This window comes from Aythya fuligula, chromosome 9 (genome assembly GCF_009819795.1).
Source record: "Aythya fuligula isolate bAytFul2 chromosome 9, bAytFul2.pri, whole genome shotgun sequence".
Classification (NCBI taxonomy): domain Eukaryota; kingdom Metazoa; phylum Chordata; class Aves; order Anseriformes; family Anatidae; genus Aythya; species Aythya fuligula.
Genome location: NC_045567.1, coordinates 9,402,306 through 9,427,604, shown reverse-complemented (window position 1 = coordinate 9,427,604; position 25,299 = coordinate 9,402,306). Strand labels below are relative to the sequence as shown.

The 25,299-nt window shown below is 43.1% G+C and overlaps 2 protein-coding genes across 2 annotated transcripts; both read left to right on the top strand.

Annotated features, from left to right (window-relative positions):
* Window positions 1–573: 573 nt before the first annotated feature.
* LOC116492577 (vitamin K-dependent protein C-like) lies at window positions 574–10,856 on the top strand. The gene is made up of 9 exons (XM_032193370.1): window positions 574–619; window positions 987–1,070; window positions 1,450–1,610; window positions 2,345–2,369; window positions 2,909–3,019; window positions 3,715–3,855; window positions 4,232–4,341; window positions 5,295–5,412; window positions 10,271–10,856. The coding sequence occupies exons 2-9, from the start codon at window positions 1,004–1,006 to the stop codon at window positions 10,840–10,842; spliced, it is 1,305 nt and encodes a 434-aa protein (XP_032049261.1). The 5' UTR covers window positions 574–619; window positions 987–1,003; the 3' UTR covers window positions 10,843–10,856.
* Window positions 10,857–15,811: 4,955 nt separating this feature from the next.
* Window positions 15,812–23,954, top strand: LOC116492472 (coagulation factor X-like). The gene is made up of 7 exons (XM_032193241.1): window positions 15,812–15,999; window positions 17,612–17,636; window positions 17,769–17,882; window positions 19,035–19,169; window positions 19,802–20,460; window positions 21,975–22,092; window positions 23,042–23,954. The coding sequence occupies exons 1-7, from the start codon at window positions 15,844–15,846 to the stop codon at window positions 23,617–23,619; spliced, it is 1,785 nt and encodes a 594-aa protein (XP_032049132.1). The 5' UTR covers window positions 15,812–15,843; the 3' UTR covers window positions 23,620–23,954.
* Window positions 23,955–25,299: the final 1,345 nt, after the last annotated feature.

Sequence of the window (25,299 nt, the reverse complement as noted above, 5' to 3'; positions counted from 1 at the left end):
TATGAAAAATTCTGAAAAGAATTGTGCTTTTTCTCTAAAATGTTTACTGTTCAAAATGCATTAGAAGATTTTGTGCAGACGAAAGCTAATCCAGTATGCCAAAAGATGCGGCGAGCTGGCACAAGCTTCTTGCCCTGCCTTCTCAAAGCAGGCAGCTGTAAGGAGGGTTAGAGGCTTTGACTTCTTGTGGTGGAAACTTTGATGAGAAAGTAATGTGGAAAGACTCAAAAATAGTGATCTCTGTCCACATGGAGTGACTGAGGGCTTTGAGGTGGGGATCTCTCAGAGACTTCAGCACTGATGTGGTTACACTTTCAAACTGAATATAACCATTACTATTTGCAAGAGAGTCAAAAGAAAAAAAAAAATGAAATCAAAACAAAAAAAACACCACCACAAAACAGATTTGGAAAAGGCAGAAAGGATGCCTCAGCTATTTCACTTTTCTCCTACATGCAGGTAAATTGTCAAGCTCCCCCTGAGCCGTGTTTGTTTAATGACTAAAAAGAAAGCACTTCATGTCACTCCAAAGAGTAAATATCTGAAGTTATGGATTAACTAAGTTCCAGCAAGCTCATGGCGGAAGAATAGATCACGCTGATTCACACTGAATAAAGCAGTAAGTGCTTCAAAAGTATTGTATCGTTCAGGATTTCACAGCACAGCTTTATTTAAGGCGGCATAAAGCTTGTAAAAAATGTCTGGTGACAAGGGGAGGATGTTGGGCAGGCAAGAAATGTTCTGGGTAAGCTGCTGATGGGTTAAAGGGAACTAGCAGACCAGTCTGAAGAGCCTCTAACAAGCGGCTGCTTTGGAGCTGAAATCAAAGGGAAAATCATGGCACAACACAGCATTCAGTGAGGGAGCTGCTGTGTGAAAAATAAGTGAAGGAACTGGCTGAGCTCTGAGTAGAACAGTCTCCAGCATGGGGGTTTTGCTGCAGCTCAGTAGTGCAGTCCCTTTCACACCTACCTTCTCTTTTTTAGGGGACTTCTGCTGCAGTATGTGGAAGCTCATCACCATAGGTGTTCTGCTGGCTGCCTGCTCTTCACAAGTGCATAGTACCTCAAGTAAGTTTTCATTTTTCAGGTACTCTTCACCCTCTTCCAATTACTGCAAGTGTGTTCCTTGCTCCCTGTCAGCAACAGGGAGTGGCTGGAATTGGTCCCATTAAGGGATTTGGATTCCTCTAACAGAGGTTTACAGACAGTGCAGGGCCGTGGTGGCTGCCTTGACATAGTGCCCGTGAGCCCTGCAAGCTGAGCGTCACAGCAGAGGCTTGGGCTTGCTTCTGCTGCACGGCACCGACAGGCCATGTTTGCTAGAGCAAGCTCCCTTGCAGTGCTGGAGAGGGGCTGTCTCTGTGAGAATAGCGTTCCTGAAGAAGGACCACTGCCAGTTTTCAGCCAGCTCTCTTCCCTGCTTGTGCTTTCACATTTTTGTTTCCAGTATTTTACAGCTACAAAGATGCAAACCAAGTCCTGAAAATCCAGAAGCGGGCAAACTCTTTTCTGGAGGAGGTCAAACCAGGCTCTTTGGAGCGTGAGTGCAAGGAAGAGCAGTGTGACTTTGAGGAAGCCAGTGAGATATTCGAAACCAGGGAAGCAACAGTAAGTTGCTTCTGTAAGGAGGAATGTAAGACTTAACCAATAGATTGTTTTCTTAAAGTATTGCAAACTGGGACATGGGAGATCTTGCTGTCAGCCCTCCTGACTCCTAAGGTAGAGACGTGGTTTTGAATGTAATTGCTTGACAGAGATTGCCAAGTTATAACATTGATTGTTTGCACCACAGCACTCGGTTGCTCATGTCTGTCCCACCTGACCCAGTTTTGAGTTTTAGGTCCCAGCTAGGTAATCCCAATCCCTGTTTGACCCCATTGGCTATTCTTGCTACCAATGAGTTTCTCCTAGTCCTTCCTATCCTAGATACATAGGATGAACCAGTCTTTGCTGTCCCTCAGACACCAGATTCTTTTTCAGTCTTCACAGTGCCTCTGTTTTGCCTCACTAGGCACAAGCGTGATTTTATTTCAGCAACACAGGTGACTTACCTGGAAGCAAGAGACAAGAAAACAAAGTCTGTAGGGATGTTGAGGGATTGTGGTGCTGATGGGTCTGTGAGCAGGGCAGGGGGGATCTGTGCTGAGTAGGGCCATGCAGTGCATGAATGTTGGGGTTGGCCAGTTTTGTTGGAGTGTATGTTGCTGTACTGCCAAGAAGAATTTGACCAACACTGTTGACTAGAATGCTGCGCTGTGTTGGCCAAAGCCATCATACACTTCAAATCCCTTGCTTGTGACAAATATGCTTCTAGCTTTAATATAAACTTTGTTTCTCTACAGCTAAATTTCTGGAGCAAATATGTAGGTAAGTAAAAGATTTTCCTAATCATCTCTCTCTGTTTCCTCAAGGTTAGCTGGTACTCCTCCTTCCTGCTGCCATGTATCATACTGATTTATATTTTCATTCTCTTTTATATGGGGTGTGCAAAGAATGTTTTCCTGTCATATTGTATAAGCAACTTCTTAAAAAATTCAGGTGCATCTGTGTCTATCATCAGTCACCTTCTCATAGCAAGGGCACTGGTCAAAAGTGATCGCTGGTACTCTGACTCTGCCTGACGTGGGTCCAAAGAGGAGCCCCACCATTGCTCTCTGCTTCTGCAGTAACTTGCTTCTGCCCTGTCTGCTACAGGTTTTGCTCTTTTTGTTCCCTTCTGCTCGCTCCCTCTAGAGCTGTAATTCAAAACCTAAGCAAATGCCCTTGTCTGAGCTAAGACCACAGAGTTATCACCGTTCAGTGGCAGAAATGGTGTGTGGTACTTGGGAATCCAGGGAGGATCTGCTCATGTTAATGTTTGGTCTGATCTGCGGTCCAAGGGCTGAGTTTTTCTGCCTCTGTTTCAGATGGAGATCAGTGTGAGCCGCAGCCTTGTTCCAATGGGACGTGCAAGGACAATATTGGAAAGTTTTCCTGCATCTGTAACAAAGGCTGGGAGGGAGCGTTGTGCGATTATGGTAATGCTGTCTTTAATCCATGATAAAATAATATTCTTCATGACAGGGATCTCAGTGTATAGCAATCGACACTTCTGGCATTGCACAGTATGCTTGCTTTCATTATTGATGTGAATTCCGTTACTTCATGATGTGGTAGAAGGATTATCTGTGCTTATCTAAAGCAAAATGAAGTTTGTGTTGCCATGGGAAGGGTATGGAGATCTGAGAAATCTGTGTTTTACTATTTCTGATATTTTTGTAAAATGGGATAGGAGGAGTTACTTTCTTTTTTTCTTTTTTCTTTTTTTTTTTATAATACAGAGAAAAAAATAATCCACTGCAATATTTTATTGTCATTACTGTAATCATGTCTTCCCTGGAGAAAAGCTGCATAGTGTATTTAATTAGGAGTACATATACCGTGTATCATCAACGCTTTCCACCATCTGACTCGCACTCAGTGAGAATTTTCTGTTCTCCAGTCTGCCTGCCCAGCCAGTAATCTCTGGGTTCCCAGTTTCCCCACTGTCTTATTCTGGACCAAGATCTATTTGCTGTCTGAAGGGCCCTAGTGCCATTAAATCCTGCAGCTGTCATCCCAAATCCACTGTCAGCTGTTGCTCACTTGAATCAAGATGTCGTTTTGCCACTTCACCTTCCTGTGACTCTGGCTTTCCAACTTCTCGTGCCTCTTTGTTCCTTTTTTTCCCCAGAGGTGAAATACACCAACTGCTCTGTCAATAATGGAGGTTGTGAACATTTCTGCAAGGATGACCCTGCCAACCAGTGCCGCTCTTGCAGCTGTGCATCTGGGTACCAGCTGAAAGATGACCATACCAAGTGCGAGCCTGTAGGTGAGCGCAGGATGTTCACAGGAGATTTGACAGAGGGTTGTTCAAACGTGAAATCAGGGGAGTTTACAGGAGAAGTGTTTGCACTGCACTTTGTACTGCTTTTCACAACATCCACTCCATGCAGAATTATTCTGTGCCTGTGTTTCCCAAATCCATACCCACTTCATGACCACTGATAGTCTAACCTGTGTCTGTGTTTGCATCATGAAGACACACAGAGCAATCTGAAAAGTACCTCCTCTGCAAGCGCTGAGGGAATTCCTTGAAGCCAATGGATTGTATTGCCTAGGTTAGGGAGCTGGAGGGAATGCTTTTAGTTTGGTTTTATGTTGGGTGAGCTGTTCTGTGCTAATTAACTTCTCTGCATCTTCTGTAGTGGAATTCCCCTGTGGAAGAGTGAAAACGGACTACATTGAAGCTGAAGCAGGATTCAATATCCGTCTCATTGAGGGAAAAGCAGGAAGAAGGGGAGACAGCCCTTGGCAGGTAAGGAGAAAAGAATCTTTCACAACAGACAATTCATGCTGTTCCAGAACGGCTCTGCCTGCCTCCCTGTTCTGGGGAGACTCTTATGTTGCTAGCTGTGGCATCACGTGAAGCTAAGATTCCCTTAGCTCAGCTCTTTCAAAAGCAACCAAAAAGTTGGAGTAACAAGAAGAAATATCTGTTAAGACTCTTGGCCTTGCCATTGTTGTCAAGTTTTTTAATTTGCCGAGAATATCAGGAGAGAGGATAGTGATGACAAATACCTGCTTTGTCACTCCATGCTGGGGAATGACACTTAATCACTGCAGCTCATGCTGCCTGATGCCCACTCCAGGTATTGTAACAGCATTATTGTAGGAGTGTGAGGTAATCTCTTCTCTTCTGCAGGTATCTGTTTTTATAAGCCTTGCCTGTTGTAAATTCAAGTTAGCAGATTTAATCAGCTAAATAAGCCATAGCTTTACAGAGAAGGTTGAGATGTCACAGAGAAAGAGGAGACCTCACAGAGCATATTATGGAACTAGTGAATGCATACAATCAGAGCCTGTCTCTGACATTAAAGGCCTTTTTACACCACCATCAAATGAGAATTGCAGCCTGAGATGACACACAGTCTTCTGGTGTTCTTTGCACACAAAAATAATCCCCTCATTTTCTGTCTTTCAAAGTTTTGGAGTACCAAAGTGCTTTCTTACAGTGACCAGCATAGTCATCTGCTGGTTTGGATGAAGCCAGCCTTCAATTGGGAAGAATATTCAAAAATCTTTGTGCGTGTTCCACTGAGACCTTATTCACAGTGCTTTTGCTCCACTGTAGAGCTTGGGCTTCAATGAACATGACATGCTCTGGTGCTTGATGCATCTGTACATTTTGCAACCACAAAGAAGAATGTGTACCATATTTTGTGAGCCATGCTTCCTGCAGTGTCAGACCTCTCTGTTTCTTTGTTTCAGATTCTGCTGCAAAATAGCAAAGGGAGGTTTCTGTGTGGGGGTGTTCTCATCCATCCATCTTGGGTCCTAACGGCAGCACACTGCACTGATTCAGGAGAGGGTTTCAAAGTAAGACTTGGTATGGAAAAAAAAAACATCCTTTTTTTTTTTTTTTTTAAATACAACTCTTTAATTACCAGCATTTATTGTCTTAGGAGAAAGACCAGCAGGCTTTAAAGATAGAATCCACTCTGGATGCCAGAGTGGATTGTTTAGGAAGCATTTAATATGCACCTCAGCGTAAAACAAAAAAGATTAGTAAAACCAGCTGATTTCATTTGAGCCTGTATCAACCTTACTGTGGAAGTGGGCTGATGTCTTCTGAGCACTGTTGATTGTCTATAGAGTAGAAATATTGAAAAGTCCATTTGGGGAAATCTCTTCTGCTTGTACTTTTCTGTTGATGAAAGTATTCAAGGTTGTTCCAGTACTGGAAAAAAAAAAAAAAAAAAAAAAAAAAAAAGCCCACCTTTACAAAGCATATATGAAGTCTTGAGCTTCAGAGGAGAATGTCACAGCGCCTCTTCCTGCCTTTTGATACATTTGAACAACACTACTTCAGAGAGTTTTAGCAGAGCAGGAAAGGCACTGCAGCAACACTGCCATTGCTGGCATTGCTGCTGTTAAGCATGAGAAAACCACTGCTGAATACAGTACTAATTCTCAATTAACAAACAAAAATAATCAGTGTTCCATTCACATTTAAGTAGGAATTCTTTTTTGGATTAGTATTTTCTGTACTGTTGATGACATTAGAGACATAAGAACTCAATTCCTTTCTTTCTCCTTTAATGAAGAGAGCTTGTTCTCAGTAATTGGGAAAGTCTTGGAAATGTGCTGTCTGTATGCATGTTCCATAGATACTGTGGATATGCAAACATTTGAGACGTGAGACATTAAGGGAATTGTGGGTGGAAGTGTTTACGTCCATCATCCATGGTTCAACGCATAGGATGAATGTAAAAAAAAACATCCAATATACCCTTGTGTCCTTTTAGAGCCAGAATATTCACCTTTTCCAAAAAGGGACATCAAGTAGAAGTGGATGCTAGCTTGGAAGTAGGCACGCAGACTGCACATCCCCAAGCGCTTCCAGTTACTGCTGAGTAGTTTTCTTCCCTGTGAAGTGATCACTTCACATATGTGTATTCAGTTACAGTGAGGCCCAAGAAGCGGGAACCTGTGCAGGTAACTTGGTAAAGAGTCTTGGAATGTTTTAGGGAAAAGCAGTCATCAGATGTGGTGTTCGAATGCTCAGTGGTGCTAGATGTAGCTTTGATGTACTTTGAAGGAGACAGGTTAGTGGGAAAATTTTAGCTAGGGGAAATACTGAGGCTGCAATTAAATCACTCCACCCCGCCTCGTACTGCAGGTCCTGGTAGAGATCTGTGCAGTGTGACAAGCTTTCAGCTGGGATAGAGTGCCTAAAGATCTCTCTGCAGGAAAGAAACAAGGGGTGGTATCCATCAAGAGAGTCTTGTGGTAACCAAATAAAAAGATGGAGCATAAATGATATTCAGTGGGCAAAGAAAATTGTCAGCACTTGAGAACCATGGTTTGAGAAGATCAGTTTTTTGGCTGAAATAGAACTCAAGAAACACCTCACATACAAATTTGGGCTGAGCATACAGAGTAATTTACAGTGTAGGATAATCACCAGTAAGGGCTCAAATTTCTTCCCCTCTCCCAGCTGCCCAAAAGACCTTCTTCATTAATAGAGGAAGAAGCAAGTGTGTGGCCATAGACTGAGTTATCATGTGTGAGAGAACCCCTCTTGTTAAATCTCAGGGAATCATACTGTGGTGAAATAGAAACCACATAAGGGTCCTCTACTGTGGTTTGGGTTGGTGAAGAAGAAGCGGGCATGTGGGACAGATGTCCCTGGTCAAGAAGAAAGGAACTTTTTAAAGACCCACCTAAACACAACATGTCCTTTTACAAGTGCCTTTTGGGCATTTTGCTGCAACTAGGAAAGGAGTCCTCATCAGAGGAGGATGCATGTTCTAAGCTGTACAGATATCCACCATTAAGACCATGAGATACATAGAACAGAGTTTTAAATGGACGCATTGCCATGTCTGTAAGGGCAGATGTAGGCCTGATGACAGTAGTGAATGTGTCTGTATCAAGACTGCACAGGCGATGTTAGACCTGCCTCCATCAGTCTGGGATGCCCATCAGTGTTACGGCCTCGTCCTGCTGCACCTTTCTGCTCATGATCTGTAGGAGTGAAACTGGAGCGGAGGCTCTCATGTGGGTTTGCACTCATGAGCTTGGAGAGTAGCCTTGTAGCAGGATTCACGTGGCTTCTTAGTGTCTGAAATGGAGAATCGAAGAATCATAGACTATCCTGAGTTGGAATGGACCCACAAGGATCATCAGGTCCAACTCCTGGCACCACACAGGTCCACCAAAAAATTCAGACCATGTGACTAAGAGCACAGTCCAAACGCTTCTTAAACTTCAACAGGCTTGGTGCAGTGACCATGTCCCAGGGGAGCCTGTTCCAGTGTGCGACCACCCTCTCAGTGAAGAACCTCTTCCTGATATCCAGCCTGAACCTCCCCTGTTGCAGCTTGACACCATTCTCTCAGGTCCTGCCGCTGGTCACTAGAGAGAACAGCTCAGGGCCTGCCCCTCCGCTCCCCCTCATGAGGAAGCTGTAGGCCACGGTGAGGTCTCCCCTCTGCGTCCTCTTTAGGTCTCAGAGTAGGTGAAGTTTTGGAAGATAAATTTGAGAACATCCCAAGTTTCCTTCTTGTGGCTCTTGTTCCTGCATCTCCAGTTTGCATCCAGAAGTGTGTTCCAAGATGATAGGTGAACATCATCATATCTGCATCAAATCAGAATGCCGTCTCTGCCATCAGAGAACAGGTTCCCCATTTGCTCGTTTATGTAGAACATCACAGCAATATTTTTCTGCCAGCAGCAAAAAGATTATGCATCTCCTCAGTACGGGGGAGGAACTGGATGCTTTTCACACAGGCTGCAGGTTTGGTATGTCCAGGTGTGGATAGGAAGTCAGAATGGTATTCTTGTGGAGAGGTGAGGCGTGCAGGGGTAGCTGTTGCTACAGTAGCACCCATCTTAGAGCTGTCCCCTGCTTGTTCACAGGTGTCTCTCAGGATACAGATAGTCATGGCCATGGTTGTATACAGAGCACACGAAGCTCCTACACAACTAAACTGCCTTCTTCAAGAGGAGGTGCTCTGACAGTGATCGAGTCTAGAATTATTCCTGAGCCCTGAAGTAGAGATTTGTATCTGTGGAGACAGGAATAAACCCGTGCCTCTTATCCTCAGAAATCTGCCAGTCAGCCCCCTGCCACAGTGGCTTCAGAGTGGGGGAACATAGCAAGGAAATGTGCTCGCAGGTGCTGGGACACTGCCACCACAAAGAGATCGCAGTAAAAAATTGATTTGTGAGTGATGGCTTGGTAATAAGAAGTCCTTCAGGCTCTGGTACTGCATGACACAGGTGGTCACTCGAGCAGTTTCAGTAGTGTGAGCTATCTACTGAGGCCATGTATGAGATGGCAATGGCCATTGGCAAAGGAACAAGATGAGAGTCTCAGAAATAACTGGTCTGGATGTCCAAGATCCAAAGCTGGAGTTACGGGGTCTTTTGAGAATCTGTTTCTGGAACTGCTGTGGATCATAAAGTCCCTGTGCTTGGAGACACTCTCACTCTTGTACAGAAAACAAACCACAGCAGCAATACCCCATTGACAGGTTCAAGCACAGCAAAAGGCTCCAGAAGACCTTGGTAAAGCAAAGTCAGAGGAACTTTCAGGTTTGTGTCTGGAAGGATTCAAGTAAAATTGAAGGAAGTAAAATATTAATTGGGGGGGGCAACAACTGTGAAGGACAGCATTGTGAAGCACACGTTTGAAAAGGTGGTAATAAAGAGCAACTTCGAACTCACCTATAGAGGGACTGAGAAGGAAGAAAGTGTGCCCCTGTCACACTCCTGCAGCATGGGCAGAGGGGGGGTGCCAGCCTGGGTGTCCTGCCATCTCGTGTGCTCAGATGCGTGCTTTCCTGCAGGTCGAACGTGCAAAGTGGACAGATCTCCAAATAAGTATTTTAATCCAGTAAATACTGAAACATGCATTGGATGTAAGCTTAAATTAACTGATGGCACAGTTCAGAAATGCAGCAACCACTGTTAATTGCTTTTTGTGGCTGCTACTTCTCATTCTATCAGAGAGATCTTTTCCTGTCTTTTCCAGTGTATCACACACAAATGACTTGCTCTTGCCTTTCTGTCCCTTTTCAACTTAGTTTCCTGCTTACTTTTGCTTGACTGCTTGGCTTATGAAGTGTCCATGGTCAAGTAGCACAAATAGAAACTTAGAATTAAAAATTCCTTAAAATACAGATGCATGATTATAGAGAGGAATAGCCTTACCAGTCAGTCACGTTTATCTTTTAAATCTTGAAGGTCAGTCAATCTAAACAATGGTTATACAGCAAAAAAAAGTAATGTACTGTTATAAACATCTTGCTTTGCTGTATGCTTGCTTCGATCTCCTTGCTTTTAATGCTGAATCCAAAAAGATTGTTTTCCTTCTCAAGAAGATCTCTTCAGTTGAGCAAGTGTGCTGTAATAAGAACACAACAGGGCAATACAGAGGCAATTTCAGTCTCTCAACTGATGATCATAGCTCTAGGATACTAATTCATTTAGTACAGTGTGTATTCATGAATTAGGCAACGCTGGAAGGTCTATAATCTGTGCATCAAGTAAAAAACTGTTAACCTGTAACATAAAATGAACAAGTGTCTATTTTACAAGCAAATTAAAAATGTGAAGTAGAGTCCTAAAGCCCCATTGTAGTACAGGTGCTTTGGTGGCCAAGGTGAAGGAAAGCTCCCGTTGTTTTGACAAATCAGAAGGTTCAGGAGCATCTCTCATCTTCTTGTTTACTCCTCCAGGTAAATACCACCGTCTCCGTACTGAGGTAAATGAGCAAACCGTTTGGGTCGATAAATGTGTGAAGCATGAAAATTACACCAAGGAGACCTCCGATAATGACATAGCCATGCTGCACTTGGTTGAGCCTGTGATGTATAACAAATACGCGCTCCCTGTCTGCCTTCCCACACGGGATCTGGCAGAGCACGAGCTGACAAGGAAAGGGAGGCAGATGATGGTAACTGGTTGGGGCAGCACAAGTGATATCGAAAAGAGGAATTACTCAACCCTCCTCAGCTACATCGAGATCCCAGTGGTTCCCAGGAACGAGTGTGCACAAGTGATGAGATACACTATCTCTGACAACATGCTGTGTGCTGGGACTTTAGGAGACAGAAAAGATGCCTGCATTGGTGACAGTGGAGGCCCTATGATCACTAAGTATAAGGATACCTGGTTTTTGGTAGGACTGGTGAGCTGGGGTGAAGGCTGTGGAAAAAAGGAGAAGTTTGGAGTCTACACCAAAGTCAGTCAGTACCTAGAATGGATTCAGCACCACATAGATGAGATGTCACCTTCTTGGAAGGGTTGATTCTGGTACTGCGAGCCTGGGATATTGTGGCTATGTGCCAGTGACAGTATGCAGTGTAATGTACTGTCAGATCTTCAGTATTAAATATTGAGTATATGTTAACCTTGTGTAGTGTTTTCTTTGGTACTTTCTCCAGGTCACGTTGTTCATTTGTAGCATGATCCTGCTTAAGCCTTACAGGCAAGAGATAGTAGTACCCTGTTATGCTGAGAGGCTGTACAGCATTGTAGAAAATAAGATAGTCTGTGGTTCAACAAATCTGTTAAGTGAAAAATGACTGAATTGGTTGGGGTGGGGGGAGAAACAGAGAGATCCATTTAGGAAAAAATGTTTAAAAGGTCAACTTAGTGATACAATTCTGTCATTTCAGCTTTACTCTAACATTCCCACAATAACTGTTGTGGTTTGCTCTGTATCTGTATATTTTTTCTTTCAACAAAATGCATTCTTGTCTTAATCCAGTGCTTGCAGGTTAAGCAATTCAGCAGGTCCATAAATCTCCATATTTGCTATTCCTTGCAAATCCAGTGCCTGATTCTACCCCATCAGACTTCCTTACAAGTCCTTAGAAATGGGAACTCTGCTGTTACTCAAAAAGGAGGTTTAATTCCAAACTCTTGCATGCTCTATTTATCCTAATGTCTGTAAATCTCATCTAATCAGCAAGCTAGGCAAACTCTGTTGTTCATTCCTGTTCTATTAAACACAATCAGCTGCAGGTTAAATTAGCATTCCTAATACTTGTGGATAGATTTTAGTGTGTATGTATGTGTGTTTTCACCTATATCTCTACATGTGTGTATACCAGTAAACAAAATAAAGACATATAGCACCAGTAAGTCCATAGGAAGTTGCAATAGTCAAAATTAAGTTTAAAACAAACACAATTTAAACTTGATTTTAATCCTGGCATATAAGCCTGCTAAATAAAATTAATATTGTAGATATAAGGTGAAACCAACTCTGCTGTAGTGATACAATTTTCCAACATCTCGGTCAATCTTTGGACCCCTGTTGGGATCAGCAAAGAACGTCTGTCTGCTCTTGTGATGAGATTGTTAAATGAAAAAACAACTCAGTTGCGACAAAATTGTATTAGAATTTGTAAGAAACTTAATATGCTATCAGCAAATAAGTGTAATCTCTCTTAAGCTTGTAGACGTAGTCTTACTGACTTACGAGCTGCCCACATACTTCCTTAGCAATTGCTGCAGTTGATTTGTGAATAAAAGAAGCCATAGGTAGGCCAAGCGCTTCATGTTGGAGGTAAGCTGCAACTGAAGAGTACATTCAGCCACCTGTCTCTGTCATCCCTGTCTCTCTTTGTCCTTTTTTCCCCTCCCTTTGTTTAATTGGCGTTGGACTTAAGGATCAGCATGTTAAAGGTCACACTTCTTTGAGCAGTAGTCTTCCAGACGAGGCCTGTACCAAACATACAAGCATCTGAAACCTGACATTGCTGGACATTGAAATACAAGGAAAAAACATATCGTGGTCAAAGCTAGTAAAACATGGGTTTAATTAAAGGCAGAAGTCATGATGTCAGTGAATAGCTGTGATTGTTACCAGGCAATATTTGCCTTCCTGCAGGTGACTGCTACGAATCCTCCTACACAGTCACAGGTTTACATATTTCAAAGAGCAGCTTTTGTATTTCCCAGATCAATTGATCCTACCTACTGAAAGAAGATGGAGTGTCAGAAATCTTCTATAAAAAGAAACAAATTCTTCTGAAGGGCATTGTTAGAAAGAAATAGCTTTTATTGTTGGAGGATGTTTTAATGATTTTTTAGTTCAAATACTTGTGTATGTGTGTAGAAACACAATTTTCTTTTTATTTTGGATTGCAAGCCAGTTTCAGAGAAGCCAGAAGGTTGTCTCTCCTCTGTCAATATTTGTGACTGGTTAATGATCAACCTCTTGACCTCATGGCTGTTCCTGGTGCGCATCCAAATATCTCCTCTGTCTTCCCCTAAAAATAAAAAATAAAGAAGTGAGTATAAATGCATGCTTCTCTGTAAAAGCGAATGCATTCTGAGCCTGTTTTTTGGAAGGTGACACAGATACCAAAGAGGTATGTACTGACAAGCCCCCATAAATTATTCAGCCTGTGAAGGTAATGTGAAGAAATGCAAACTTCTCGCATTTAATTTTTACTGCCAGGTATGTGGTAAATGGTTTCCTAATCAGGGTTTGCAGCTGTGATCTTACTTGACAGGACCATGAGGAGCTGCACAACAGCCACTGCTGCTAGAAGCTGCTGGCTGAAGCGTGCGGCTCAGACCTCAGCCTGGGATCCTTCGCAGGCTGCACCGGGCTGTCGCTGGCTTCTGCTCAGCTTGGGCCTGATCCAAGCCTGCCGTGTGCATCGCAGCTTTTGTATTTCTTCTGCGGGCTTTGGATCAGACCTTATGCCACTTCCTGGGCTGGGTCAATCTGTGCATTTTGCCTTGCAAACTGTTGGGATTCCTGTTGGAGTGTGCAACATCGGTGTTAGAGAACAATGGAAATCCCATCGCAATGAGCTCAGTAGAATTTGCTTTCTTTCTCCCCTCTTTCTCCCTTCTCTTGCCCTCTTGCTTGCGCTTCATTTTGTCTTTGTCTTGTCTGCAGTCTGATCCCCCCTTGCTGGTTTTGTGACCATATACCAATTTCATTCACCTTTCCCCTCTGAAGGAAAGTCAGAGTTTCCCGAATGCTCAGTAAAATGGAGAGCAGTTCCTCGCTTGTGATGTTTCTGCTATTAATGTGCTCTGTCAACAGCAGCTGTCCATATTCAGGTAGGTGCTTCTGAATTACATTTTTAACCTCATTGATTTCTTGTGAGAATCTCAGCACAGGGTCCTACAGGTTCAAGAAACACTTCTTGAAATACGTCAAAGAAAAACGAGTGCTTGTGTGTATTTCTGAGAGAAATCAGCCTTTCATAACTTCCTTCTTAGACCACTATCTTGTTTTTCCTGTATCCTTTTGTGGTGTTGGAACCAAAATCTGAATTATTATTTGCATGGCAATGTTTTTAAATTTGGGAAGCTAAAATTAGGCATTTTTCAACATGTGTTCTCGGACGAATGTCAATTTTACTACAGTTATAAAAGATTTGGAAATGGTTTCAGAGAGCTTTTAGAGCACATGTGAGAATGGGCAGGATCTCACAGGTTGTTATAACCGTCCTTGCTGAGGGAGGAGGAGCAGAAGAAGATACCAGTAGAAGTGGTATCTGCAAGTCAGAGGGCTTTACAACAGGCATATCCTCTATGTGGTGGTACTTAAAATTGGCAGATCCCTTAAAGATTACTGCAGTACTCAAAGGGTGATAAAAGGTGATTTCACTGATCCAGGTGAAAGTCAACTATGCCTTTACTGGACATCAGGATCTGTCCAAAGCTTTTCTCAGCTAAGAGTTATTGTGGACAGTTTCTAGATGCCTAGAAATGAAGCAATTTGATATTATTCTAGAGTTTCAGTCGTTGCTGTAAATACTGATCCTGCAACTGCAAAGAAATGTGTGAACTTATGGTCCATCTGCAAAAGTGGGCTCGTTGTCAGAGAATGAACTTCTTAAAACATTTCTTACCATCAATTTTTCATGTTTTTTCATAGATGGATGGGTTTTAGATATAGATGCCTACTTCTGTACATCTAACAGAAAGACAAAAATCTCCTTCTACCCTATGTAGTGACTCAGGGCTCAATTCAGTCACCACATGCAACTGTCTGGAGGTATTTGAGATGGCACCTGGTATCAGTACGTCCACAAGGGCTGCACGAGCCCTCACTTTGCTTCAGAGCATCCTGGCTGGACAGTCCTGGGGTCACCGTGCTTCAGCTCAAGATGCACTCACAAAGGCTTGGTAGCAGCAGCAGGAGATACACGGGGAGGACCTTACTGCTGCGTTCCCTCTTCTGGCCACTCTTTGCTTAATTTGTTGGCACTAATAGCTGTTGAGCCATTGCAGCAGATAGCTTTGTGAAGTGGAAATGAACTGAATACAAGTACAAAACTGACACTTTATGTATTTATTTTAATGAAGGAGTGGCATCTCTATTACTGTGTCCACATCTGTATTATTGTCTCCACAGTAGCTACCTGGAAAGTCTCCGTTACTGAACATCTGAAAAAGGTGACATTGAATAGAAACCAAATTTCTGCTTTCAACTTTATTTCCACATGCACACACAGCTAGGCAACTAATAGTCACTGTGAATCAGGAAAGAGTTAGGCAGAAAAATACAGTCAGCCTCCAAAGAAGCTGCAATACTCAGGAGTCCTGTGGGGAAAAAATATTCCTGTGCTAGTCTTCAAGTCTCAGTAGTGAACCAGGAGGTTCTTGCTTCTAAATGGCATTGCCCAGAGCTGGGCATCCCTCCAACAAGTGGCACAGAGGTGTGAAGTTTCTGAATTAACAGAAGCTGCTCTGCAATTGGGTCTCTTCCTGAGACACAGCCAGTGCTGCTGGTGCTGTGACAGGGCACGCTGACAGCCACAGCTTGACTGCCACAGACTTGCAAATTACCTAAGTTGAAACACAATAATAGGCTTTGTGGTTTGTTTGTTTGTTTGTTTTTCCTTATGAGGGTGATCAAATCTTTAATATAGCAAGAGATTTTAGGGATAGTCTTATATAAAGTTGTTAAGCCCTTTCCACAGAGAAAGCAAGCTAAGAATATTTAGTATTATTTCACTTCGTAAATCTTCAGTTACAGTGCCTGTGATTGGCACAGTTTAAAAAAAAAAAAAAAAAAAAGGCAAAAAACATCAAAGTCTGGTTCTTTTAAATGAGCTGAATCTTTTAAATCCATTAAAATAAAGCTTAAACTACTATTGCCTTTGGTTAGGACACAGACTAATTTTATTTTCTGTTGTGCTGTTTACATAGCTTGCGCTTTCTTTTCCTATATTTTGTTTGTCTAACTGAAAGCATGCATGGCTGTTAGTGTAGCGATACAGGTTTGTGGTCTTCCGGTCATTAACTGTTTGATTTCATTTTTCTAGTGTTCATGACAAGAGACAAAGCACATGAGGTGCTGAAAGTCCAGAAGCGTGCTAACTATTTTCTGGAAGAGATTCGTCCAGGGAACTTGGAGAGAGAATGCAATGAGGAAAAGTGTTCGTTTGAGGAGGCTAAGGAGATCTTCCATTCACAGGAGAAAACGGTGAGGAAATTAATGGTGAGATACAAGGAATTGCCCTCAACAAGATTCCACCAAAAGATAAACCATGCACTCTAACTGCAACTGACTTACCAATAGGAAAAAATATTTTATCCTTTTTATTTTTGTGTATTACTCAAAGTTCCCACTATATAATTAGCTATAAAACCACAATGCAGAAAATGTGTGGAAGTAAGTTGGGCTGAGGTGGAAGGTGTATGGGAAGTGGAGTAGATATTCCTGATGAATTTGCAGTGTGCACATTGTCGTTACAACATAACGCTGGTTTACTCTGGGACTACATGGTCCATTTGCCTCAATCTTGTTCAGAAAGAGGTAATTTTTGTGTCTTGCAAAAGTTAAAATGGCATTAATTGCTTCACTCTTACTGCCCCCAGTTAACCAGCACATTTAACCGATGTCTGCACTGTTGAACAGAGAGGCTTTCTCAGCAGCTCTTTGCTTAAAGGAGTTCACACGTTGCAGCGCTTGGCTTCAGGCATCCAGTCTACAGGACTGTCCAGAACACTGCCAGGAGCCTGGGCTGCTTTCTGGGTATAGGGTGCCCAGGGGCACCCTTTCTTTTTCACCTACCCTTTCTGGGCAGGTGCCTCTGACAAGGACCTTGGAAGATCCGTGCACTGAAGAGCTGGAAAAGCTGCTGCTTCAGACTGGAATTCTTGCTCTTGCCAGATCCTGGCAAGCCTACAGCTGCAAGCAGGCAGAGACACTCACTTGGGAGCCACCTTGGGAAACCTAGCTCTGACAGGCACCAGCAGCAATCCCTGCCAAGCTGCTGCAGCCTATGGCCTGGCTCTGGCAGGTTGGTCCCTATGGATTCTGCAGCTTTGTAGTCAGGACATATCAAGGCAGTCTGTGCGATCTTGCTTTCTAAGCAAGTGCTGTAATTATCAGGCTGTTAGATAAATGTTAACACAATTCCTTTTAAGTATACAAAACTTACTTTATTGAGAGCCTCAGTCCACGAACATGATTCTGGTATTTTCAGAGGGCACCTGCTTGATCATGATCATCAGATCCGCCCAAATACATGGGAGGAACACCTTGGTCTCATGGCCTCCTAGCACCCAGCTGGGAGGTGGGGCTCCAGGCCTTGTGCTGGGGACCTTTCTGCTGAAGCAGGAGTTGGAACTGCAGTTTTAAGTAGAGGTGCCTGATTCCTCTGTACCCTGAGTTACTTAGGTGGCATCTACTTAGTAGGTAGTACTGTGCAGTAGAAATGGCTCTTAAGAGTGAAGCAGTTGATGCTGAGGGCCTTGCACGGGCACGTTTTGGGTAGAAGGTGCAGGGGGTACACTTCAAACTACTAGGATGGTGGCACAGACCTTTCACTGGCTGGAGGATTTATGGGTCTAAGCTTTGTTTGATTTTCATCCCAGTACAATCCAGTTTATGCATTCTGTGGCTGACCTAAAGAGAGCTGCATGGGGTTGAGCAAGAGATCTGCTTCAGGAATATATTTAATTGTTCTAATCAAAATCTTATCGTGCACCCTAGATAGACTGTTTTCTAAATGACAAGTAGCCAGTATGGCCATTTAATGACTGGGTTTTATTTATTTATTTTTAATATTATTTGTGATTTTTTCTTGCAGATGGAGTTTTGGTTCAATTACAAAGGTAGGTATAAAAGGAATTTTTTAAAAAATCCCTTTATTGTGTTCCTTCTAAATACAAAGAATTATGTGGAAGTTCAAAACCAGACTTCTCGTAATTCCTGGAATTACGCTGTGGCTTGTTTCTTCTTCTTAGGTTTAAATCCATGTAGTACAAATCCCTGTAAGAATGGTGGAGTCTGCAAAATACGACACTACAATTACTTCTGCATCTGCCCCCCAAAATTTGGAGGAGACAACTGTGAAGTAGGTGAGTACAGGAACACCAACTTTGACATTCTTTGTGAAGGAAGGGTTAAGGCTGGGATTTGCTCCTTGGACACTTGAGCTGAACCTTTGCACAGGCTTTTCACTGAGATTATCAGTGTTGACTTCATGTGTCCCATACATCTCTGGTCTGCTGTTTAAGATTAACACGTTAGAATGGTGGTTTTGGACATGGCACTGGGACAACACAATCCTAGAAAGGGAGTCACAACTCTGTGTAGCTGCTTCTAGCTGTGTTGTGCAGAGGAGGGTGGCACAGCCTGTGCCACACAGCAGCTGCAGCTCTGGGCTCTTGCTGATCTTTGCAAGCCTAGAGGAAAGCACACGTCTATCTCCTGTCTTCCTTCAAGAAAGGGCAGGGAATTAGTTATTTTTTATCACTTTACAGTGGTAACAAATTCAGCAACTCCATAGAAGCCTGTACTTTCATGGTGAGGCCCCATATTTCATGGTGAAGCTCTGTTCTCTTTTTAATTTTATTGAGTAAATCCATCGGACAAATTAGCCAAAGCTTGTTGTAAAGAACAACAAGACAAAGAAAATAAATTCTGTATTTATGTTGTAATGTGAGAATGATGAGGAATGAAATAGAAAAGTCACATGTCTCTTACCAGATTCATGGTCCTCTGAAATGCTATGGCCAGTCTGCAAATGACTGAAGCATGAAATCACATAAGTGGAAACTACAAGTCATAAATAAGTTTTCCCCAACACCTGGCTTCCCAACAAAATACTCAGATCTTTAAAACTGCTATGATACAGTAGGAAAGGTTTGTAGAAGGATCAAAAGTGGATGCAGGTAGAAGCGTGGGGTCCTCCAGGCATGTTACTGCTCCTGCTTTACAGGCAGAAAGGCCTAGAGCTCAGCTGTGGCCTCAGAACAAAGCAGGCAAATAAACAATAAAATGGTACAAACAGGAGAACTAAAGTAGATGTATGGCAACGTGCTAGTTTTACTACATAGATCAGCGTGTTGTTTTTTTCTGGGCCTCTGAGTAGTTCCTGCTGTTTCCATTCCAGTTTTCAGCAGTTTTTTCCCCACAGTCTGACACAGTTCTTGCCTACTGCTAGCAGCTGCGAGCTGCTCAGGCTTTGTTGGCAGCACTAACCCAGCGGCCGCCTGTCTCCTTCACAGAAAAGTTCGAGTGCTGGTATAAGAACGGTGGGTGCTGGCAGTACTGCAGGGACAGCAGTCGCTCCTTCCATGTGGAATGCTCCTGCACAAAGGACTACGCCCTGCACGAGGACGGGAAGAGGTGCGTGCAAGCAGGTGAGGTGTGATCAGCTCAGTTGCGTTAGGTAAGGCACAGATTGGCAGGCGCTGCCTTTTCTTCTTCTTTTCACTAGCTGTAGAAGAGCTACACACTGAGGAGCTGCTTTAACGCATAGAAGATGTCAGTTTTATTTACCTTTAGCATTAAGGTGCACTTTAGGTTTTTCTCTAACGCAGTGCCCCTCTGAGCAAGCAGGGGCCCATGGGCAGCACGGTCTGGAGGCAGCATAGCATCAGAGCCATTTCCCTGCGTGCCGACGCCACCCTTCAGCTTCCTGAGAAGGGACCCGACCGCAGCGTGGGCTCTTCCCCAGTCTGTTTGTGCACCAGCACGGCGTGTTGCATCGGGCGCTGTGGGCTCCCATTCTGTCCGCTTGGCAGGCGGCGCTGTGGTACCAGCTGGGGCTGATGCCAGTAGCTCAGAAGAGGCCTGGCCATGTGCTAGGATTTTCACTAATTAATTGATGCACCTTGATCGGGTGATTGAGGGACAGGGGCTTGACATCAAGGCATCCGTGTTGTTTCTGGGCTGTTAACAGTTTGATTTTTTCTCGGACAGGAGTAGTACTGCTTTTGTGTGACACCACACCAAGCAGCCTAAGCTCAAAGCTCTTTTTTGCTCCCTCCAGGACCCTTTCCGTGTGGCCTGATTAAAGCCAGGCATGCCATGCGAGAGGAGGCTCTGGGGCAAGCAAGGATCCCAAGGGAGCTGAGCGAGAGCAGGATCGATGTGGCCACATGGAATGAGAGCATGGCAGGCACAGCCAAACACTCTGAGATGGAGCTAAGCGCTGCCAGGGAAAACGAAACATTAAAGGATGCGTCTGAGCAAAGCACAATTACGGAGGATACTGCTGGACCAAAGGAGGTGGGAGTAGATGCTTCCAGCTGCACCAAGACACCGGTGGACTCAGGCATCCAGAAGCAGCTGGGGCAGGAGGGTGCTGCCCCTGAGCACGCAGCCACAGAGGGGCCAGCCAGGCCTGGGCTGCGGTGGAGTGAGCTGCCCCAGGGCCCTGCACAGCACAATGAGACCACAGCAGCTGCTGCCAGGCAGGAAGAAACAGTGCAAAATGCTTCTGGGCAGAACCAAACAGGGCAGAGCATGGGCCAAAACGAAACCGGGGCAATTCAGACCATGTGTGATGGGCTTAATGAGAGCAGGGACGCCACAAACGCTTCAGGCGAGGCTCAGCACAACCAGCCAAACAGCAGCTCTACCTCAGAGCACAACGGCTCCAGGATAAGTGGAGGAACGTTGTGTCATCGCGGACATTGCCCCTGGCAGGTAATAAATACCAAAACTTTTGCTTTCTTTATTGTGGGGACCATCTGTTGCAGGTTTCACCAATCATTATAAGCATCTGTGTGTTTTTTTAATAGAAAAGTATGTTACCTACAGAGGTAAGATCTCAAGCCTCTGCAGTTTTTTTTGAGCGTATACATTTGAGTTGTCATCTTCATCATTCTCCCTTGTCCCCAGCCTTGTCTTCTGCACTTCTGTGTTCAGAGCTTAATACACTCTTAACTAAATAAATCAGATCTTGCTCTGTTATTCAGATTCTTTGTTTCTGAGGCTCTTGATGCTTGACTCCTTTTGGAATGGCTGATGGTATGTTCACAAAAGTTTTCTGTCACCAGGTGAGCCTCGTGTACTGAGCTTTTCATATTTGTTACAGGTAAGAAGGTAAAATTGAGGGCTCCAAACTGAAGGCAAGTGGCATGTGACAAATCGGGGAACTTGGCTTAAGTGTTCCCCTTATTTCCACTACTCTGCTTTTTTAATATCCTTCGTTATTACTAATTTTTGCTTATTTATATTGTCTCAATTCCTTCAGTATACTTTATTAGGGCTTCTGCTTAGAAGGTTAACATACTGATGTAAAAAACACCTCAGGGTTCTGTCAATCAGTTTTATTGCTTTAACTTGATGCTTTTCCCCTTCCACCCATCCGGAGGTGTTTTACAGGTGGACCAATAATAGGTTCAAGGTGAAGGACACTCTTCTTAAAAAGGATCTTTCAAACACTTTTCATTCTTGCTATTTATCTCCGAAGACTGAATTTTCCAGGTTGTTTTCTTTTGCTACTTTTCAGTGTTTTACTCTAGCACTACTGGTCAGAATTAGCAGCATTACAAGCACCCGGAATTAAGTCCATATGGCACACGTAAAACATGACGTTACGCTAGGCACTAGACCGGACTGCTGCTGCTTTTTCTAACATTTGATGATTATGTTCACTGGAGCTGCACAGTACCGATTTAAGATTTTTGCTCGGTTTAACAATGTGAAATAGCAGGGATTACTTGAGGCACTGAAAGCATGTAGCATTCTGCATAGACAAACTAAGACCAAGCAGCGTGGCTGGGTTTTTAGGTCTCATTTTCTTCTCTGCTTAGTATTCCAAAGCTTATTACTAGTAAAAGGAAAAATAAATTTTTCTTTGTCTCCACTCTTGCTTCCATGTCCATTTGACAACTAGGAAAAATAAAAAGCCTTTTCTATGTCTTGTTCATAAAGACAACCACAGGTGTCTTTTTTAATCAAACTCTCAATGGAATACACCTTGTTAGTTCCCCCTCCCCCTGAACCAATTTGAAGCCACATGTCAAAACAAAATCAGCTGCTTGTTTCCACAGATGAATGCCCGTCTACTCCTCCTTCACTCTTTTGAGCTCAGGTCATTTTTAAGCATCTGCTCTTTCCAGCTTTTTGATTTATTAGTCTTAGTGGCATCATCTTTACTAGATGCACTGTAGCTGCACTGATTAATAACACTTTGCTCCTCTTCTTCCATACAGGTTTTGATCCGAAATAGCGGAGGAAACGGTTTTTGTGGAGGGAGCTTAATCAACAGCCGCTGGGTGGTCACAGCTGCTCACTGCCTTGATCTCGTTAGGCCACACCATGTTACTGTGGGTAAGTACTGCTCATGCACTGTATGTTCTATAAACCTAGAGATAACCTCTTAAAATACGTTTTACGTTGTACGTAAGCAAGGTTTGGTTGAGAAACAACCAGAGCTGCCCACGCAGATTTGGATTTACTCTACACTTGACTGTTGCCAAGAAGGAGGCAAAGGTGTACAGCTACTCCCTTTTGTTTGCACAAGAATTTGACACCTTATGGCAGAAATTTACATTTTTCTGTTTTCCATTTCTGCAAACTCATTGCGTTTGGTGCCTGAACCATGGCACCTCTCAGAAGGAAGGAGGATGCCTGATGGTCTACTCTCAGGTCAGCGTTAAGATTAATTTCTTAATGAGATGCCCACTTTTTATTGCCAAGAACTACCTTGGAGCAGAAAGCACCTATACCCTGGTAATGTACTACAGCACAGGTTGCAATAGCAGGAGGTAGAAGCCCTTGCAGTAGGAGTGCTGCCATAAATACAGTCTTGTGCTTGAAACCTCAGGCAACAAAATGTGCACCAAGAGCAAACAGAATACAACATTGGTAACTGGTAAGAAACAATTCTTCAGCTTTATCCCTGACTGCATCTTAATGTTTGTCATATTCCTGAGTCCCACTGCAAGGCTAGACAAACTGTTCAAAATGCAGTTCCTACTAAAAGGCATTGACAGGATTTACGGTTAAATCCCTACACAGGAATCCCTATTCTCTGTAAATGGTTATTTATCTAGTCAACAACTCTGTTTTGCCCCTAAAGAGCTAACTGGTAAGTTTGAGTTGCGGGATCACAGCTGCAATATAAAAGGTTATTTTACAGAGCTTGCTCTGGTTTTCACCTGTAGCTTCTTGGGCCAAAAGGTCAAAGCATTAATCCACTGAACTTCCTTTTAGCCCCTGAAGCTGCAGTACAGGCCATTTACAGTTCACTTCACATTTTAACTTTCCATGACCACAGGTGACTTTGACAAGTATCGCAGAGAACTGCATGAACAGAAGATTGGCGTGGAACGGAGCTGGACTCACCCACATTACGATTCAAATGACTACAATGGTGACATCGCCTTGCTGTACTTGAGCAGTGACGTTGTGTTTAACGAGTACGTGCTTCCCATCTGCCTTCCCAGCCCTAACCTGGCAGCACTGCTGTCCGAGGAAGGCACCGTAGGGATGGTAAGCGGCTGGGGCGCCACTCACAACAGGGGTTCAACCCTGCGCTTCCTGATGAAGGTGAGGCTGCCCATTGTAAGCATGGACACGTGTCAGCGGGCAACAGACAAAATCCTCACCGATAACATGTTCTGCGCAGGGTACGCCACTGAGGCTGCTGATGCCTGCAAGGGCGATAGTGGCGGCCCTTTTGTAGTACCTTACCACAACACCTGGTTCCTTTTAGGCATTGTAAGCTGGGGCGAGGGCTGTGCTGAAAAAGGCAAGTATGGTGTGTATACAAGAGTATCCAATTACATTGCGTGGATTAAAGAGACTGTTGACAGCGTAGCAGATTCAGAAAAGTTTTCAATTAACTTTTCTTAATAGCATCTTTTAAAAAAGTGATTTTTATTAGTGTTTCAGTCTGAGACACTATTCAGTTCCTGTCCTTAGTGAACAATTAAGAATAAACAATTTAACAAACTATGGTAAACAGAGACTCAAGCATTACTAAGCAAAATACTTACGTATAATAAAGAATTGATCCTTTAAGTACAAAGGAGACAACTGCAACTTTTTGTTTATGTAAAGTTCCAAACAAACCCAAACCTTCCTAAGAGGTTGTACTTTTGCTGTTGTTACTTAGTTTTGTTTGTTTTTTTAGAGCAAGATAAACTTTCTGCTTCTCAAGAATACATTCACATCACAAAAGCAAGCTAAGGGTCCTATATGTGAATTAGTCACTTTAAAAGTGACGTGCTTTTCTCATAGTGTTTGTTCTATAGTTATGAAACACCATGCTGGATACAGTAGTTAGTTAAGGATCTATGAAGTTTTATCATGTGTGCAACTGTTACTTTAAATACAATTCATTTTACTAAAATACAAATGCTTTCTGATACAAAACCAATGTTTGAATAGAATCTTGTATTACAAAGTGCACTGGATAAACTCTCTAGGAGAGAGAACTCACCTGGCTGCAGCTAAACAGAAGAATTACATGGTAGAGTTTTGAAAGAAAATCATTACTTTAACAGGGTGAGAGGAAGAAGGAACTGCTGCAGCTGGTGAGGAAAGGTGTGCAGATGGGGTGTGCGCCTCACCCATCCAGCTCTGGGCAGAGTACCACAGAACATGGAGCTGCAGGAGCAGCAGACAAACAGAGCTGCCTGTTTTCATACCTTTTTTTCTAAGGGAAAATAAAAATATATATATATATATATTCTAAAGACTCCCTTGCCCCCTACGCAATGATGTTATTTAGCTCACACAGTATGGGTTTTAAAAATAGCACTTCAAACACGAAGTATCTGTGAACACACGTGACTGGGGAGGGGAAAAAGAAAAAAAAACAACATCCTACACATATATAAGAAACATCTTCCTTTTATGATAGAAAATTTTAACTATGTGCACCTAGCCATTCTTCTAAGAGGCTATTTCTCCACATCATTAGCAGCTCCACATGCTTCATACAAGTGCTCAATGACAAAGATGCAGATGAAACAAAATATCCGTGGGCCAGAGTAAGATTCCCCCAAATAGTTACCTGCTTTGTATACCTACACTGCCATACACAGAATCACTTTTCTCTGCTACAATTAACAGATGGTCTTTATGACCCATGTCCAAAGACATTTTGATTTGGGGACCTTTCTTACAATTCACTATTAAGTTCTAATTTAAAAAAAAAAAAAGATGTACATTACGAGGTCTCTTCTTCAGCTTTGTTCACAGCCTTATAGAAGTCCATTATTCCCACTCTGTAAGAAACAAACCCTTGTTGTTTGTTTGTCTTATAGAACACATGATATAGCGCTATTGCGATTAATTTTGATGACAAGAAACTGCATATTGAGGCAACCCAAGACCACCATGGTCTGTACTTCAAGAAAATGCTTAAGAAAAAACAGCACACGACTCCCCCCCACCCCTGAGTGCAGTACCAGACTGCAGTACCAGAACTACTACAAAAAAAAGTCTTAAAAAAAATAAAGTAAAAAGCTCTCCTAATCCATAGGTCACCAGGACCAAACGAAACCTGGGCAGGAACAGATCCATACT

What these genes read in the sequence shown, in the direction of transcription:
- LOC116492577 (XM_032193370.1), top strand. Translation starts at nt 1,004, where the DNA reads ATGTGGAAGCTCATCACCATAGGTGTTCTGCTGGCTGCCTGCTCTTCA. An exon ending in GGGAGCGTTGTGCGATTATG is followed by an intron (nt 3,020 to 3,714) that starts GTAATGCTGTCT and finishes TTTTTTCCCCAG; the next exon opens with AGGTGAAATACACCAACTGC. An exon ending in GGGGAGACAGCCCTTGGCAG is followed by an intron (nt 4,342 to 5,294) that starts GTAAGGAGAAAA and finishes TCTTTGTTTCAG; the next exon opens with ATTCTGCTGCAAAATAGCAA.
- LOC116492472 (XM_032193241.1), top strand. Translation starts at nt 15,844, where the DNA reads ATGACAAGAGACAAAGCACATGAGGTGCTGAAAGTCCAGAAGCGTGCT. An exon ending in GTTTTGGTTCAATTACAAAG is followed by an intron (nt 17,637 to 17,768) that starts GTAGGTATAAAA and finishes TCTTCTTCTTAG; the next exon opens with GTTTAAATCCATGTAGTACA. An exon ending in GCCACACCATGTTACTGTGG is followed by an intron (nt 22,093 to 23,041) that starts GTAAGTACTGCT and finishes CCATGACCACAG; the next exon opens with GTGACTTTGACAAGTATCGC.